Genomic DNA, 19,461 nt, shown 5'->3' on the forward strand with positions numbered 1-19,461 from the left:
TGCTGGGGTTTTTTAAATGGCACATATACAAGCAGTCCTGAAACTGGAATCTGCCTCTTGAAGATCAGTTGGAGCATGCTCATGTTTAACACTATCACCCCTCATGAATCCACCTCAAAACAACTAATAAAAACAGGAGTCCTTCAGAGCTTAACTCCCAAACCAACAGAGACTGGTAGAACCATGTGACAGGGAAGGAAAAGGAGGTTAGTATATCATTTTTAGCAGAAACTGAAACCGCCCACTAACAAATGAAGAGGACTGCAAGTACCTCCCACTATTTTAAGAACTTCAAACAGTGACAACTGAGTTTTAAGACCAGGAAAAATTTTCTCTTGAACAAACGAAAGAGTAACTGCAATGTAATCTTGAAACAGGTTGAAAAGAGGAACAAATTATGGGGTTACAGTAGTGAATTATTATGAGGTGTTAAAGTGCCCATATATGTGGAATCTCATTCTTCAATGGAATGAAGTGCTTAAAAAGAAAATGGAGTGTAGGCACTATACTGCTGCCCTCTGTCCACATCGAAGGTAAAGACCAGGAGCTAACAGATGTCTCTCTCTCCTTCCCTGTTCATTCTTTTGTCACAGCTTGCATGTGGAGGAGGCTTTTAAGGAGCAAAAAACAATTATGTGAGGAACAGCCAGCAAAGCTTACTTTCCCACAACTATTTATCTTCTTGTTTGATCCTTTAATGAAGGGCAAACAAACTCTGACTGAAGCTTTTCTCCACTCAGGGATTCACACCTCTCTCCCACGAGGTTTCTCCTCTCTTATGCAGTGTCTCATAAGAATTAAACTCACATTGCAGTAAAGGCTCCAATAAAGTCCTGCTCTCTGTATATTTGTTTGAGCTTATAAGAAACGTGGTATCTCGTGGCTCAATCTTTCGTCCGATTTTATCTAAATTGACTAATCAATTCAAGTGTAACTGGGACACTAACACAGATAGGCATGCAGTGCTCACAACACAACATCATTTCCTGAGAAATCAGGCTAAAAAGTAGTTCAGTCCTCATGACCCACTCAGTCCTTGATTTTTTTTATAGCGCTGCTCAAATGTGGTGCCAACTTGTGACAAGTGTAGTGATATGAGAGTGTGTGTTCATTAGGAATTGAACCAAAACCCCCACCAGGATTATTTCATATGGATCTTCCCATCTGCTGGCCTTCCTGTGTTCCAAATACAAACCAGTGACCTAGAATGGAATGATGTGATTTCCCATTATCAGTCTCTTCTTATATTCATTTGCCCAACACTGGATGTTTTGACTGGCCTGATTTTCCTTTGTTACAAGGTGCTGCTGGAGATTGTACCTAGATGTCTTTAACCTAGTTCACCATCCTGCATTTTATCTCCCTTCCATGAGAAAAGCTAAGCACACCATTCAGCTTTAAGCTCAGTACGGAAGGATCAGAAATTAACTGCTGTGCTAGTAAGCACAGCCAAAATCCTCAGCTCTGCTTCTGTAGGGACCAGCAATGTTACTACTCATTATTAGAGCAGCTAAACAACCCAGGCTGGCATCAGATCAGAGATCCATGTAACAGAGAAATCTCAGCTGGCTCTGACTTACTTCAAAAATATCCAGTGATACCAATTGATGTTCATGTATTTTGTTTGTCCTTGATGGATTTTTTTCCCCCCTTCATTTGGCAGATTCAATACTGTGAAAATTTAGATTTGCTGTTTACGTTAACAGTTGAACTCACATTACCTGGATTGGCTATCTTTGGGAAGCCAGCACTGTTTATGTGGAGGCCTCTTCCTTTTCTCACAGATGTAATTTACCTTCTGACTTCACATCTATCCATCCCCAAGTCTACCTGATCTATGACCCTTTCTAACTCTGGGCTTTCATCCCATCTACATCCCCTAACTGGTAAGGGTAGGATTGTGTCTTTCCCCTATCATCTTCTTTCTCATCATCCATGTTAAGGAATCACCCCTTCTAAATTCACCTGATGCATTCTTATTCCCTTTAGCATTTGACTGGCTCTTTACAAATCCCTCTGCAATTTTTCGTTGAGAAAGTGACACAAAAATAACACTGATTGCATTGTGCAAGGAAGCCATTCAGCAGTTAACCGTTCCACCGGTACTATGGAAATTTCAGTCTGCCTGCCCCTCCACATAATTTGCATAACAGTAAATGGAAATAGGCTTTGTGCTGTGTCACTGATTTGGTAGTATGGGCTTTGGGAACTTGAAATGCTGACACATCACCTCTAATTTTCTCCATCTGTGAACATTCAAGGGATTCTCCAGTTCTTTTTCCAAAACTTTGCACCGAGCCTGTTCCCTTAATAGTTCCTTCTGCATGTGATGAACTTTCTGTCTTTAAAAAGAAAAAAACCACACCAAAACCACATCAATATGACCAAGGCACTAATACAGACATTTAGAAAACATTCCCTCATCCACTACCACACTAGAAAAGTGACTCTTGTGATTAAGAGTGAAGACTGATACCACTAAACAGATGGAACCAGAAGATAACACAACTAGACCTCTTTGCTCACTTTAGTAAGAATGGCTCAAAAAAGGGACTTTTCATCAGCTCTGGAGTTCTGTGGGAATCTGCTCCACACAACCTACTGGATCTCACTGTCCATATCTCACATACATTAAGGCCAGAAGGACAGTTAATTCATCTCAAGTGACCTACAAATCAGTTATAGGGTCATATCCAATTACTGCTGTATTGAATCTAACAGCTTCTGTTTGAAAGGTTTTAAATCTACATGGCTCACACAATCCAGAAAGTAAAACGCACTCTAGAACCCAAGTTTCATTTCTTTTATTGTTATTACCTTTCCTCAGGAAATTTCAGGGGTGAATTGTTGCTGGATTTAAAATTTGCTGAGCACTCCCAGGGTGTTTTGACAACTAGGCTATTACAGTGGGGGTAGAGGATGAGGGGCAGGAAAAAAGGGCACATTTTGCAGTGGTCTGACCCTTACCGCTTTAGTGGGTGGATCCTGTAGCTTCTACAAGTTCAAAAGGGGGTGGAAGATCACCATGTGCCTATTCCACCACTGAATCTTTTCCCGCTAAGCTTAGAGTTACATTTAGTTCACTAGAGAGAAAAAGGCGTTTTTGGAACGGCGAGGTTGGACAAGGTTATGGAAGACAAAAAAATCCCACTTCTCCAATTGGCAAATCAAGAAAGCTAATTAGCAGCACAAATGATAAATGGGGTCTTTCGACAGGCAGTTTTCATGATGGTTTTGGACTTCATTAAAGTATGTGATTGCTTCTGCAGTTAGCAAGAATTGATCCACCCATCATGGCATGCATCGCACTATACTTCAATACCGTTACTGAGTTTCAATACAGTAACAGACTTTCAGCTGAATGCATTTGGGCAGCAAGTTCAAATCCTATTCCTGTCTGCAATCAGTCGATGAAAACTGCAATTGCTAATGTTTTATGCCCAGCTCTCTTTTCTCTTACATGAAATCAAACTGGCATAATTCCACTGAGGTCAACGGGACTGACCACAGACTGAAGATAATTTGCTCTGGTGAAAGCCACGGAATTAGACTGATACAGTAAAGCTAAAGATCTCACCCAAAACCTGCAGTATCTACATAGAATTACTATGATGGTTATCTGCAAAAAAAACATAGCCGCCTCTCCTTACAAACCAAGACAGATTCTATAGAAAATGACAATAGTTTCCTATCAGCAAAGAATATATCTCAAATATGGAAGCATTTAAAAAAAAAAAAAAAAAAGGAAGCATTAAACCAGAGGAAAAAAATAAATTAGGCTGGGGCTATTAAACTTCTGTTTTAAAGAAACAAAACCTTCAATGAAAATTTAACTAAATCTTTCCCAGAGAGCAAGTCTGCATACAAATCTGGAAGGAAAGAGCACTGAAAATGTGCAGAGGTTTGTTATAAATATATCAAGTGTTCCTCTGTCCTCTGTGGATTGCTTCATAAAAAGCAGTTCCACTAATTTGGGCCTCGGGTACCACTAAGCAGTTCACTGAACTATGAACACCTTTTCTGCAGCTGTCTGTCAAGTTTATTCTGTAGGCAGTAACTGACAGTACAAGGGGAAACAGAGAAACTATTTCAGCTTTGGCCAAGATGCCTTTCTTCCTTCTTTCCTCCTTCCTATATTTTATTTTTTCTTAATTGCTGATAAATTGTTTTGTGAATTTAACCCAGTATGTGTTTGAGGTCAAAGCAAACAATCCCCTTTTCCAAGGTATAATGTTTGTTGATACAAATCTTCACCATGCATAAAACATTTTCCATCTCAAACACAGAATCAGGGATGCAGTCACTATGGAAATATATTTAATCAGCTTTTCTACCTGAGCTCCTCAACTTCAGACACACTCTTGCCAAGTACTCCCTTCTCACACCGAAGTCTTTTGATCTCCAGCTTGAGAAGTCGGATGTCTTCCATTCTCTGTCGGTACTGGATTTCACCCTTGTTTAAGATGGACTGCTGGATTTTTGTCTTTTCATAGAGCAAAGCCACTTTATCATTGCACCGAGCAAGCTGGGACCCTAGGATGTTTCTCTCGCTGATAACCTGAGCATGCAGGGCAAAGCAATAATCTCAGTTACAGTACACTCCCGAAGTATTTGCATCAGTCAAAATCATGTGTATTAAGAGGTTTCACTGTTATTAGTGAAAGAATTATGACAAGGGCTGAAGTTTCCCCTATAACGGTTCAGTCACACGAACAATATAAACTATGTATTCTGTTCACTGTAGCATCTGAACATTCGCGTTTCAATGGCACTATAAAGCTTTAGTAGTACCACATTTACAGTAGCTGATAACACTGAACAATGAGGGAACAGAACGCAGTGTGTTTGAAAAGCCAAGAGATTTCTACCTGGTCATATTCCTTCTTCTGCTTCAGCCTCTCAGCATCAGCTTCACCAATGATTTTTAGGAGGTTTTTCTCTTTTTCCTCCTGACTTTCTATAAATTGTTTGGTTTCCAAAGCCTGTTCTTTCATCTTAAGCAGTTCAGCCTATTGGGAATCAGAGAATACAGGTAAACTGCACTTGGTAACAACTTCCCATCACATAAACCTGGGATTAATAGTTAGGATTCTAATGAAGTATCATACTTTTTTGTTTGTTTCCTGAAATGTACACCTTTTCTTAGTTTTTGAGAACACACCACTAAGACAAGCAAGCATGAAGACCCATAAAGAAATGGTGTGGACAGTATTTTAGTATCATTGTGTTATACAAAATAGAAATTTGAATGAATTTTTATCTACAACAATGGTTGTAATTCAGAGACACCTCATTTAAAAACCATTTTTTTTAACTTAAATAGGTCACATTTGGAAAGCTTTTCAATTGAGTTGTTCAAAGTCAGTCTGGGATGTGAGAAGGGATAGTTCAGCCTTGCTGGAAAGGGTAACAAAATATCCTTTGTAATACAAATCAGCATCAACTTGGGACATCAAATATGGCTTCAGAATAACAGAATTGGTGGTGAAGATGGCAACCAGGCATGGAACAGTAAAATTAAAGAGCTTTAGCACTTTTTTTAGTAGATGTGTAGATGAGGAAGACTGGGAAAAGAGGGGCTGTCCTTAAGTACAGGAAAAGTAATACACTGTTACAGTGATTGCACACTACTAACGAACAAACGCTGGAATGTGCCGAATAATGCTACCCTCCTGTGATGAACTCTATAACTCAAGCCATGTATGTAGATAAAAACTAATAAGGTCTTCTTGGATTATTAGGTATTTCTATCACTGCTAAGCAATTAGTTAGAGCCAAAATAGAACTAGCTGACTACAGTCCATTTTCATAGATATGAAAACTTTCAAGCCTTGACTCAAAATTTGCCACAGCCCTGACCCTTATAAAGGATGGTGTTCAAGCTGCCTTTTGGGAAACAGCATCACACAATGCTGAAAGAATGAGGCTGCGATGAAGGCTGCACCTGAAGAAACATTGATTTAAGACAGAAACAGTTCCATCATCATAATAAAATAGCTTGTTCCATTCTTATTTTCTTTAATAAAATTCTCATTTTCCCATATGTGCAACACTCATATTGCTCTTACTCAGTGTTAGATGTTCATCAGAATCCATCAGCTGAATAAAAATGCAAGCCACTTCATATTGAAATGCAATCAACACTGTGCTAAAGCTGTCTACAAATGTAAAACTGCTCATGTGTTCAGCATTGCTGGATAATATTTTTTTAATATATCAAAATTCTATGTTCTCCTTTTGTCAGAAAAAATATGAGTTATAAACAAGAAGTGGCATTAGATGTTGACAGCAAACATTCATATAAACAAATCTCCTCACTGGAACACACTAAGTTAAAATAAATCTGAACCGCCTTGTACTGTATAGAACATAAATACTCTAAGCCACACAAAGGCCCCACAAGCTAACAGGACTTTGAATTAGATTAAATACACTAAAAACTACAGTATGAGGGCCTGTGTACATTAGAAAAGAGAAAAGGAAATTAATGAACACAGTCACTGTGCAAGCAGAAAAATGGTCAGGCCTGAAATTGCTGTAAATCAGCACAGCTTATCTGAAGTTGGTTCAGAGAGTTTGTAAGAACTGAAGAACAATCTGCAAGAATGAATAATTTATCTGGGACCTATGCTGATATCTTAAACATTCAAAACAGATTCTTGTTTAGATTTTGAAATATTAGCATAAGTGAGGAGGGGTGGTTTTTTTGACCTAGAGGTGGGAGCAAAATACAAATTTTATAAAAGGTATAACAGGCTAGACAGAATGCTGAAATAAGAAGTCAGAGGTTTTACATCCAGATTTCTAGAAAACACTACAAAAAAAAAAAAAAAGGCATGCTTGAACATCTACAAAAAATATACAAAAGCACTTGACAGCACCTCAAACCTGGAGGGCCATAGTTCTTACAGCTTTCAGACATATTTTTCAACATCCAGATGCTTTGTTAAACCAGTCCGATCCACAAGCTTGTATGAAAGCCAACTGAAACCAAAAGATGGCATTGTACTGGCTGTTAATGAAGCCTGGATCAGGCATCCTCTATTTCATTTACCATGAGTACACATTTTTAAGACCTTTATGCCAGCTGAGGCAAGCATAAATCCAATGTCTGTATAATCTCGCTCCTATGAATCCCAGTCCTCCATGACTTAGCACGTTCTTTAAACTGAGTTCCCAGGAACAGCTTGCTTGTTTCCTTCACATCAGCACAAACAAGACAAACTGAACCCAGCTTGCTACACAAATAATTGGGTTCTTTTGTGCCTGTGTCAGTCAGTTCCCTCTCTGAATTCTATTCTGCTTTAGTATGCAGCAAAGACACTCAGGTGGAAGACCACAATGCCCTGAAGCTAGTCAGTAATGTGATGTCAGTGTATGGACATACTTGCTAGTGAATAATTGAGTGGATAAACCATGTAGCAATCATATGTTTCTCAAATGGATGGCGGACAGTTCTGAGGTGATGAGACAGAATTGGAGACTAGTTAAGGCAGAAAGCTGCACACAGGAAATGAGACACTGTTTGACTTCTCCATCACTGATAGGACAACTCTGAGACAGATCAGGTACAAGAACACCAATTCATCACCTTTCTACAAAGCTCTATTGACATCTTGTCATAACTGTAATGTGCTGAGAGAGGCTAAAAACTCAAGGAGTCATTGCAGCATAGCAATAAACTGACAGAAGAAAACATTGTGGGAAGTGGCAGGGGACTTCTGTTTTGGGGAGGTGTTGTTTGTTTCCTGGGTTTGTTTTTTTCTAGTGCTTAGCGAAGAGAAAAAAAAAGCTGCTGTGGACACTAACGCCTTAAATCTTTCAAGAGTGCAGCAGACTAGTTTGAGGTATCACCACACATTAATGGCTTATCTAACGATGGGCTGTAGCCAGTGCTGAGAAGAAGCAGCAGAGCTTCAAGCTCAGATTTCCTTAGATTTAGAACAGATTCTTGCTGCTTTATACCACAATATTAAAATAACTTTCTGTGCAGAGGGACCTACTAAAAGGTACTGCTTAACTCCCAGAAGACTAATGCTTGCTAGTCACACAGAAATACAAGATTGTGAAGTGTAATATAATGGGGTTTGCGCTTATAAACAGCAGAAAGAAAAAAAGATTTTTAAAAGAAAAACTTGAATTATAAGGGTCTACATTTAAAAAGTTTCCTAGAATCAGGCTATCCCGAAAATCCACATTTCTGCAAGCAAAATGGAACTTTCTAGTACATATGTTCAGTCACCAGGAGATTTAAAGCTTCTAACAGACAATCCAGGACCTTTCGACTGTAATTACAGGCAAAATTTAGATTTGTCTTATACACAGAAGATTTGAGTAACTAATACCTCTAAAGCATACTGGCATATTGTGCTTCAATTACAGAATAGTTTACTAAAATACAGCAAAACCACCACAGACCAGGAACAATGCAGTCTGTGAAATTATGGAAACCTTCCTTTGTAAGAAGGCATACATGTAAAGGCTCTTACTTTCAATGATTCTTCCATCCTCTCTATTCGCTGATGTTCTAGACGTGCTCTCACAAGGGCTGCTTCTTTGTCTGCAATCGTCTCTTTCAGCTCATCCACCTGATGTGTCACAGTTTTCAGTTGCTTCTTCATTTCTGCCACCTCATCCTAATAGGACAGGAAGTGCAATCACAGAGAGGGAGCAAAAAAGAGCAGGTTTGTGATTCAGAGTTCAGACTCTTTTAATGTTGGAAAGATGTAGCCACAGTGCTCGAGAGGAGACCTGTTGTACATACCACAAGACACTACTTTTTAATCCAACAGAAAAAAACAGTTTCATTAAATGACATTTTTTTGTTTATGCCAGTATGACACTGTAGTAAAAAAGCCTTTGAAGCATTGACAAAAATAATGACCAGCAATTGTAAGTATAATAAGCCATCTAAAGTGCTAGACACACAACAAGAACTAGCAGTCAATGTAAATTAATAACATTCTGATCCTACCCATCTGTTTTCATGCTTCTAGTAATGTGTTTTTCAAAAAGGTTGTATGCATTTGGGCACAAATATTTGGAGAGAAGCTCGTTTTGTGCAAATGAACATATCCTTAGGTAAGATACCCATATGCCTGCAAAGGAGTATGGGAAATGCTCGTCTCCATTTTGCCTATGCACTAGCTTGCATACAGGTGCAAGGGGGGAAAAAGTATGCTCACAGATTGAGAAGTCCCTGGTATGAGAATATTTATCATACATTTTATGCTCAAAAAAGAGAACAAAAATCCAGGTAGCACTGCAGAGATCAGATCACTAGGAGTATTTCTACTCACAGCACAGAGATGCCTGCATGTACAAAATTAAAGAACTGTTTCAACTCATTGCAGTGACAGCACAGTTGCGACATGAAATGGAGGCTATTAAATTCAATGCTTAGACAGACGTGCTCTTCTGGATCTAATGAAAGTAGCTTTAGAAGCAATTATTATTCCTCTGCCAGAGGCTGCCACCTCACAGACATACCCAAATACATTCCTAATTCTTCATTTAATGAAGAACAGTAAGAACACATAATTTTTGCAAACAGCTCTCCTAATCAACTTGCTTAAACAAATGAGCTCATAACACTAAAAGAAACCCCAAGGATTAAATAATCAGATATTTATCTCATATTAACAGCCTGCCAGCATATCTTTTCCAAAAGATTTTACTGAGCTGAACACTATAGTACTCTGGAGACCACTAGCAAGGTGGGCAACAGGGTATCTTTTCACATTAAGCAATCCAAAAATACTTACAACTAGCTTTACCTAAACAACCTTGTGCAAATTTGGTTTACTTCCCCAAAGAAAAAAGAATTTACCATAATTTTTAACACAACCACATTTTCTTTTTCTTTCATGGCTGGCTGACATGTTACTGAACTTTGAATGGCTATTTTTTCATGGCTACACATAACCTTGGCCAAAAGATCTTTTGGGGTCAGCTACCTACTCACACAGGACTTGCTAAAAACATTTTATGGTAAGCCAAGCAAGCTATTAAAACCTAAACACCAGCCTCTAACAACTGGAACTGTAAGCAGCATTGTGTATACCACCACATAATATTCAAAACCTGAAAAGGCTGATAAGTTCATTGCCTCAATTTGTAAGTGCCATACATATGTCACACATAAGTGCCAGTTCTTTTTAAGTACACAAATTTATGTTGTACCTTTAAAAAAAAAAATAAAGTCATCAGTGTTGCAATTTTTCACCCTTATTTCTTTTGAGAGATTTTTTTTGAGCACCAAGAACCCCAACACCACATCCAATGATGACAGGCAAACAAAGGTCAAGTGAAGTGTCTCATATAAATGCCAAAATAGTTCATTCCTAATCAAGTTCAGCACACAGCTGGATATGAACTTAAGACAGTTAATTCCCATCTGCTTCTCAAATAAAACATCTACTTATTCAAACCAGAGTATGAATTTGTAATCTACTATGTATGTTTATGTTATAAATTTTTATTTTGAAATAACCCAAGGCTGGAAATCACAGCTATACAAGGTCCCAATCTCTGCCAATTACGATAGGATTTGTGTAGTATTCTAGATCTTTACATCACAATAACAGAATGTATCCTTAAGTGATCTGTCCTCTTCCTCCAGCACTGTGAGATCTCCAAAGAAGAAATATAAATGGAGAGAACCATTATCTGAGGAAAACTACACTCCCTGAAAGGAACAAGTGAGATGGAAGCATTAAGTTCCGTCAGAAAATCCCGCTTCAAATGGAAAAGTATTCCCTCTGCTTTCTAATTCATGATTCACAATAAAGTACAAACGTATTCAGGGCTAAGGAGGGAATCTTATTCCCCCTCTTCCCTCTTTCCCATACATGCAGACAAACCCTAAATGAATAAAACAGACTGGAGCCAAGATGGAAAGGAAAAAAATTTCTTCCATTATAGGGTTTTATGATTCTGTAGCTCCAGCGTACCATGATTTTATGCATGGTTTGAAGCACAGATATTGCCACGATGTCTGAGGACTCATGTTTCCAGTCCAAATAGAAACCTTCCAGATAAAATGTCAGAGACCTAAGATATTTATTTCCTCAAAACACACAGGAATTAAGAAACCACTTCTGCCATTTATACAATGAGTTTTCCTTTAAATAAATAAAAATTACATCAGAAAAAAAAATGAGCAGAGAGAGAAACACAAGGAAAAATGTATTACTACCTTAGCTTCAACCAGATTTTTACTGTATAGGTTCTTCTCTATTCTCACAGCTTCACAGCGGCTTTGTTCCTGTTTTAATTCAACCGCAGACTCTTCTATCTTCTTCTTACAGTCACGGATCTGCATTTCCCGTATTTCAATATCTTTCATGTGCTGCAGGATCTAAAGCAGAAAGAAGGAAGTGAACATGATTAAACCATCATCACAAGATTGTAAGGATGGGGCAGAGTTCATGATTTTCTAAGATAACAAGTTCAAATCCCTGTGATAAGAAGTTTTAACTACAGCTAAAAAAATCACTTCAGTCCCAGTACAAGTTTAACCCTTCTGGATTGCTTATGTGGGACAATATTTTATTTTAATCTGATACCTAGGTTTTATTCAAGGCTCAAATTTATAGATGTGCACATATTTAATTTAAGGAGCTATTGAAAATACTACAACTGAGCAGATTCAACAAGATCAACACAAATGGCTTTCATCAAGAATAGCCTTAGGTTATTTATAGAGCAAAGTCAGATTTTGTATGTTGTTTTGAATGTCAGCTGTATGATAAGATGAATAAAAACACATGTTTTCCCAAGCAGCCCTGCATGCACTTCTACATTCCAATAAGCCAACGTTTTTCTAACGAACACATGATCACAGTGTTGATATATAATTATAACAATAATAAAGTCAGTTAATGTAACTTACACTTGATCTAAATAAGTAGGTAATCACAATTAGCTGCTTCTAGGAAGGATTAGAAATAATGATGTGAAGATTACCTAAAGAGAATGGAGTATTGTACACTGTAGGATGATATGATCACATGCATTATCAATAAACAAAACTTTACAGACAACTTTATTGAACAATTACCACCAGAACAATACATAGGAATTACTATGTTAAAGGAACAATAATACAAATAGTTGTTAATCATTATGATGGGCTTCCTAATTATTTTTTTTAAATGCAAGAGCCCTCCTCCTGCTGTACAAACAAGCAGTATTCAAACAGAATCCAGCATTACAAAGAAGGAAGATTATAAGAAATAAAAAGAAAATTAAGGAGTACACACATCAAGAATATAATTTTTCCAGTTCACTGCCTGGGGGAGAAAATAATGCCACCCTTAAAGCTGGGAAAAAGACCAAGCCTTAAAGAAAAAGCTGAGGAATCACATGGACAAAATCCAGGAGAAAAGTCAATTCACAACTGCATTTCATACCCAGTTCTCCTGACTCTGTTTTTGAAGGTAGCAGTTTAAGCTAAGATTTATGTTCATATGTCTAAACAGAAGAATAAAAAATGTTTACATCAAACAGTCAATAACTGCAAAGTTTGCAGTTGACAGTGTTGTCCCTTGCTTAGCTGTAAAGCCTTGAGGTTTCACTGTTTGGGCAGGAGCTTAATTAATTGATCATTCTACCTGGTACCTCCAACCAACTTTGAAGATAGGGAATGGCTAAATATAGAAAATTTTATTACAGCAGCAGGAATACGATTCCAGCACATTTGTAGCTGACTGCAGAGGATCCCAGGGACTGCTTACAGTGCAATACAAAAACACAGTCTCAAGTTTATAACCTGCTCCCACCTCTTCCTTTTCTGTTAAAACAACCTGCCAATACCAACAGCAGGGAGAAAAAATCAATAAGATATGTTTTCTACCCACACTACGGTGAGCATAGGCTGCAGTAAGATTTGAAAATAGGTCACTGCATTTGTAAGTCTTTTACTTGGTTTTGAAACAACATCAGTGCAATAAGCTTGTGGACCAAGTTGTCTGAGTTGTGCTCACAGGCTGGATGCTGACTCTGCTTTTTCAGGAATGATTAAACCCAAATAATTCTCCCTTATAAATACAGAAAGGATACATGCAATGTTTCCCAGCAGAGCCCTGTGGGAGGATGAGCATCCTCAAATCTGATTCAGTTGATAGCACACTACACCTCTCAGATTTAGCAATGAGGGTCCAAAGCTAAGCAGAAAGTATTAAGATATTCATAGTTTTCTTCTGTACCCTTCACAGGTTTTTTTAACTGTATACTTCACTATCATCTGCTGTTGGTTACCTGCTCAGATCAGCAAACCTACTCAAAATCTCAGTAATGGTGTGTCCTTATTTGCTTACTTTTATTTAGCCATTCCAGTAAGTGCTGTCATGGTCTTAATGATATGCCTGTTGAGCATTAAGTTTTCCAAAAAAGTATGCAAATGTATAAAAGAAATTCCCCCCCTGCCCCCAAATGTGTTGTTGAACTGTGAACTTTACATTGCAAATGGCTTTTTTTGAAAAAACAATGTATTAGAGACTGGTTTTGTGACCTCTCATAAGGTGCAATCAGGGAACACTTCAGGTGAGACTGGAGGGTAATACTTCACTGTTCCCTTTTCAGCAGCTTAAACTTTCCACAGGGAAACTAAAATTTCATAATCTAAGAATATAAATTCAAGAAATACATATTCTACAAAAATTATGACTGAGTAATACAGGCTACGCAACAAAGAGCCAGATTTTTTTTCTTATTTGCACTGGCTAACCTAGAAGTAAGACTATTCAACAAGTGACACCGGCTTAAAAATGGTAGAAATGAGCGGTCAACCATGCCAATAATTAGAAGAGCAAGTCTAGCACAAATTGTCACCACTGAAGTATTCTACTGTTGTGGATATAACTTTGCTGACTCTGTTCATCAGTTACTCAGTACTGAATGATGATTTTGAAAGAGGAATTCTGCTGCTCTATAGATTCTCTGCTGCTGTAAGTAACCAGATAGCTTTCAGAGCCAGCGTAGTTCTGTCTGCCTTGCAGGAGTTCCAAGAAGTCTTTGGACTTAGATGGATTTGGCTCTTTACCAGCTCTTACACAGTTCGGGGGTGTGCAGCAAGCTCCTTCAGAGCCAGCTAGATAGCAACAGAAGAGCATTGACTGGCCATATGATTACTGCCCATCAACAGCTCATTCCCCACCAGTTGTGAAATGGCTCCTGTGGTTTTGCCACAGCTTCTTGAGCCTGCACGGGTCAGACAGCTAACCCAAATATTACTTATTGGCTATAATAATCCTGATCTTATGTCCTCCTTCTACCCTGTGTTTTGCCCCATCTTATCCTTCCAAACAACATGTAATTTCATGTAGGGAACCTCTGCAGGGACAAGACTATTGTCTCACATACTCCTGTACTCAGAACTGCTCCGCCTGCTCCTCACCTGCAAGCTGAGTCAGGAATTGCCCCTTTAGTAAACTACAGAGGCACGCAAGTCCTTCAGAAACTTGTAATCACAACGTAGGTGTCATGATACAAACAGCTCAGGTGTCATAACCTGCAGGAGCGGGCTGGAAACTAGGACCATGCGCGGCAATCAGTTAGCTGAGGGGAATGTGCTCGAGCTTGTCTAGACTATTAACACGATGAGGCGTGTTTACAGAGCACAGGGGAGTGGGAGACGGATGGCGCCAAGGAAAGGTAACACCTTGCGGTTAATTGCTGGTAGTTAACCACCAATCAGGGATTGCCTAGTATGCAATGCTTAGCTTCAAGAACCAATCTGTTTAAAACGCGCAGCTTCTGAAAGTGTATAAAAACGCGTGCTTCTGTACAATAAATTGACATTTGCTTGCATCAAGCTGCGTCCTGTCTCTTCATTTGCCGCAATAACCCATTTACTCAGGCTCTGCCTTATAAGAAACGACAGAAAATTTGCACCCAAAGTGATGGGGGAGGGGGGGGAAGTCAACAAGCAAACATTTATCATTTTCACCCTCATAATATTGTGAGCAACCCTGATCAGAATTGAAAGCAAAAGCCTTGTAGTTCTGAGTGTTATGAATTACTCCCCGGCCCTAGTTTACAATGTTCTTAACTCATATTCATACCGTTAGAAATGCACTGTGAGGGAAAGATGCAAAATATGACTTTGCAACAAAGACAAATCTCACTTTTGTGGAATATTATTTCATGGAAATGACAAAAGGTATTCTAGACAAGGGAACATATACCATTTGAAAATGATTTAAAAAACCCTGGTCACACGAAGTTGGAAAGGATAATTTTAAAGTGAAAAGATAGCAAATAACTTGTGAGTTGAAATAGCTTGAAAGCTAATCCCAGTAAATCAATGAGCTTCTTGGAGGGCCCTTCAATGTGATCTTCAGCAATTAATGGAATATGTTACAACCATTATTCCTGACAGTATACTCAGGAATAAAGTTGTACATAGTAATGGGTAGTGGGCAACACAAATTTTATGCAGTGTTTCTCAGCAGCTGTTCCTGGAAAACTTCTGTTTTGCAGACTAGCCTGAACTTGTTCAGATGCTTTCACTTACTGGGACAAATCCTTCAAAATGCTGAGTCTCATACAAAGATGTCAAGCACTGTCAGCTCTCACTGGCCTCAATCTGAGGACAACACTAGTATGCAAGATAAGGTCCTTTGCAGGTAAGGCAGAACAATCAAAGAGTAATTTCTAGTTGCGTATCAGTTTCAATTGTGGAACTCGGATATAAGAAGTCAGAGGTCTTGGTCTGAACTCCAGCCCTAGTTCAATTTCCCAAATGACCACTGAATAAGAGAAATACATGGCTGTACTCCAAGTCTCTCACAGAATACACACCCATTGATGAGGTTCCCCCAGAGACCTTTGTAAACTGTGTGAAGACCACTGAGCCAAGCTTCCTCTCACTGGCACATTAGGAAATGAATATATCTCTACATTTTGAGTAAGACAGGAAAGAACCACTTGTACAAAGAACTGTTCCTACCTTCTCTTTGAGCTCACTGGTTTCATTGATGAAACTATCTCTGTCCTTCTCTAATTGGTAAATAATCTTCCGTTGTTTCTGAGCTTCACTCTTATATTTTTCAATTTCTTCTTCCAAGCTCTTCTTTGACTGCTCATGGATCTTCACCAAACTTATCTGTTTCTGAGTGGCACTGTTAGCCTTGACCAAGTGCTACAGGGAACATAAAATAATGACTCTTGAGCTGAAAAGGCAACACTGCCACCACTATGACAAAAACGTGCCATTGTCTAGGTGGATTATGGACTTCCCAGTGTTATTACTCCTTATCTAATTTGTTCAGTTGAAATACTTGAGCCTCACATCTGATTTAAAACAAAACTAAATCTCTAACAGAGTTGCTAAATAGTGTTTTTTTGTGATTTGAAGTTAAAATACTAGTATCTGCATTACAAAATAATGGATAGGATTGTTTACAAGTGGAATTAACCAAAAACTGGAAAAACCTTACCAGCTTTAAGGCATTTAGATTGTAAAGCATGCCAATAGCCAGTAAAATAAATAATAAAAACAAATAACCAAATATGCTTCCTTCTCATGTCCCAAATAGCAATTTCAAACTGGAAATCAACCAAGCTTCATTTAAAATTATGCATAAGATTAAAAAGAAAACAGCGAGGTATCATCTTTACAAAATCAGCTGCCTCATCCCACTTTGAACTTTCTTTCCCTGTACATAACAGGTATTTGTCACCTGCCAAATCTAAGCCTCTGCTGGAGTCAAGATATAGAACAGTGAATCTATACCAAGTAAAGCACCTCAGAAATCATCTTTTAGCATTGAATTTACTAGATTACACTTCAGGAATGCCCGTAAACATGAGCTGCTATCCTGCAGTACAAGAACCTTGGCCTGACAGAAAATGATTGGTATGAGAAATAGACCTAAAAGCAAGGATTACTATTAGCACAGCCTGCCACGCTGCTACATTGGTGCACCAACATTTTGGTTTGTTCTTTTACTAGCAACGACTCAGTTTGCTGATATTAGTATTAAACTTTGTATGCTAGAGAGTGTAAAAGTATAGATGTAACAAACTCTTTGGATATCAAGTAACAGGTCTGCAATAAAAGTAAACACCTGTAGTATTTTTTAACTCCCTGATGGTTTGTTTGTACATTAAAACTTAGAAACTTTCATGTGGCTATGGGTACTAATGCTATTTCAATACACAGAAAAGCAGCAGTGTGAGCATCTGCTTAAGGAAATCTGAATGCTTTACTTAACATTACTTATTCTACAACATTCCTGTGTTGCTGTGAGTGTTTAAACTAGACATTTCATTCCCAAGCTGTGAGATTCATTTTTCATTATTACTAATGCAAGCTCACCTGGTTTAGGAGATCCTTTTCCTTCACAAGAGCATCTATAGCTTTCTTGTCGATCTCCGCCTGCTTTTTGGCAGCCTCCAACTCTAGAGAAAAGGAGAAAAGTGAATAAATCCTTGATTCAAACTGTACAGCTATTAAAAATGCAGAAACAACTTAGTGGACTTCTTAAAAAGCCTTAACATTACGTGAACAGTTCAATCATCTGTGACCAGGTTTTGCAACCTCAGGTATCAGATAAAGATGTTAATACTTATTTTGGTACTCAGAAGAACTTAGAAGAACTCAGGCACGGTAATTAATGGTATGAGGGCTTATTATATTTGGATGTTCAAACCAAGATACCACAAAGAAGTTGTATTTTCAGAAATAGCTAAGCACAGTGAAACTCAGAGCCTGTGAAGAAGCTTGAACATGAGCATCAAAAATTGAGGCACTTTCAAAAACAGGGACTTCCACAATTACCCTAATTCCTCTATGTGAAATCCAGTTCTCCTTTGAAGCAGTGAGATTCTACTGGCTTCAGTGGAGTTAAAACTATTTTCTATGGGTCAAGATGAACACTGGACCCATACTGCTAAAAAGATATTAAAAATTGGAGACATGCATTTGCACTATATTTTAAAGTTAATTAAAACCTGCTACGCTAACTCTGCAACTCAGGAAATGCAGTACATTGGAGTGCTAAGATCTGTCAAATACTGCAAAAATACATGTTAGTAGTAGCCCTCCTCAGGCATTCCAGTACGGATCTGAATTGCTTAAGTTCCTCCCTTCTTTCTAGTACAGAGCATGACCTTAAGAAGTACTAGTAAAGCACCTGTGGGAAAGGTCCTCCACCCTCACAGAGCGAAAAGCAGACATGACTTCCCATAAATATAGTTACATGTAAGGATTCATATCTCATACATTCAGTCTCTTCAGGAGACAAGCTAGAAACAAGTGAGAGCAGGGAAAGGCATTTATACCAGCATATATCAATTTGACCTAGATGAAGTTTATAGTAAAGGGGTTTTTTTCTGCCTCAAAAAGTAAAGTCTCATAAACTCAAATATTTTGCCACCTTCATAGTATTATTTTAGGAGGGGAAAAAAATAATAAACATTTTTTTTTAAATGTGTCTATTTTTATTTCAAAACATATTTGACTTTTAAACCTATATGTATTTTAAAGTTAAAAACAGAAAGTAGTTTTAAATGCTCAAAAATACCCAAAAAGTTGTTTATTTAAAGGTAAACAAAATATTTCATTAGACCCAAGGCATTCTCTTCCAAAATTTCCATTTGGCAAAAATGTTGAAAGTTCATTCTTAGTTTTCCAGATCTGCTAGCAAGTCAAAGTCAATACTTGGACAGCTCTAGTATCCACACTGACCAACTGAAGTCCTAAACATATCAGAACTAAGTTTAGCAGTTTACTTGCACATATTCATTTCCAGGCTGTAACTATTCAGCAGAGACAATAATAAGAGCAGAAATAAAAGTGTGTCCTAACCATGTCTGATTTCAATAACCTCTGAGATTGCTTTTCTCACAGGTCAGTGCAGAAGCAATAAAAGTGGATTGAGGATGACTATGTGACATGGCACAAATTGGCACACCACAAACTTCAGTTATGCCTGTTGTATTTTCACCCCACATATACTACATTATGAAAATTCTGTAAGTCTACAAGGGATTTTAAAATCCTGCTGTAGAGTCCAACTGTCTTTTATACAGGCTTATACTACACACTAAAGGAGAATGATCCTAATAGGAAGATGTATACTGAATTAATAAATTATGAATCAGAAGACAGATCCACACATCAGTTAGGCACCTACCCCTCTCCAGTCCAATTATTTGATTTTTTAGGGTGTTTCTCTCATGTCCTGCATCAACTTTTTGTTTCTCTGCAAAACACAGCTTATCCTGGAGAACATCTCGTACTTTGCTCAGCTTTGAAATTTCAAGGTGCGCCTGAGTCACTTCATCACCTCTGGCCTACAGAAAAGCAACAGGAAAAGGGGAGAGAAAGTATCCACAGAAAGAAAATGCCTCTGTACTTAGTACATAGTTATTCCTTTAAGTTCAAGAAGCAAAGGTGTAAGTGCAGTGGGCCACCTGAGAGAAGATAATTAGCTAATTGAACAGTATTAAAAA

The 19,461-nt window shown here is 38.1% G+C and overlaps 1 protein-coding gene across 1 annotated transcript in view; it reads right to left on the reverse strand.

Annotated features, from left to right (window-relative positions):
* Positions 1-19,461, reverse strand: part of CFAP58 (cilia and flagella associated protein 58) — a 60,632-nt gene that overhangs the window by 25,393 nt on the left and 15,778 nt on the right. Inside the window, exons 7-14 of the mRNA XM_055721310.1 lie at positions 19,143-19,302; positions 17,324-17,406; positions 15,953-16,144; positions 11,198-11,359; positions 8,490-8,636; positions 4,869-5,009; positions 4,335-4,558; positions 2,231-2,342 (exon numbers count right to left, since the gene is read on the reverse strand). Of these exons, the coding sequence (XP_055577285.1) occupies positions 2,231-2,342; positions 4,335-4,558; positions 4,869-5,009; positions 8,490-8,636; positions 11,198-11,359; positions 15,953-16,144; positions 17,324-17,406; positions 19,143-19,302 (1,221 nt within the window). The remainder of the gene's footprint in view (positions 1-2,230; positions 2,343-4,334; positions 4,559-4,868; positions 5,010-8,489; positions 8,637-11,197; positions 11,360-15,952; positions 16,145-17,323; positions 17,407-19,142; positions 19,303-19,461) is intronic.

Source organism: Falco cherrug, chromosome 9 (assembly GCF_023634085.1).
Source record: "Falco cherrug isolate bFalChe1 chromosome 9, bFalChe1.pri, whole genome shotgun sequence".
Lineage (NCBI taxonomy): Eukaryota > Metazoa > Chordata > Aves > Falconiformes > Falconidae > Falco > Falco cherrug.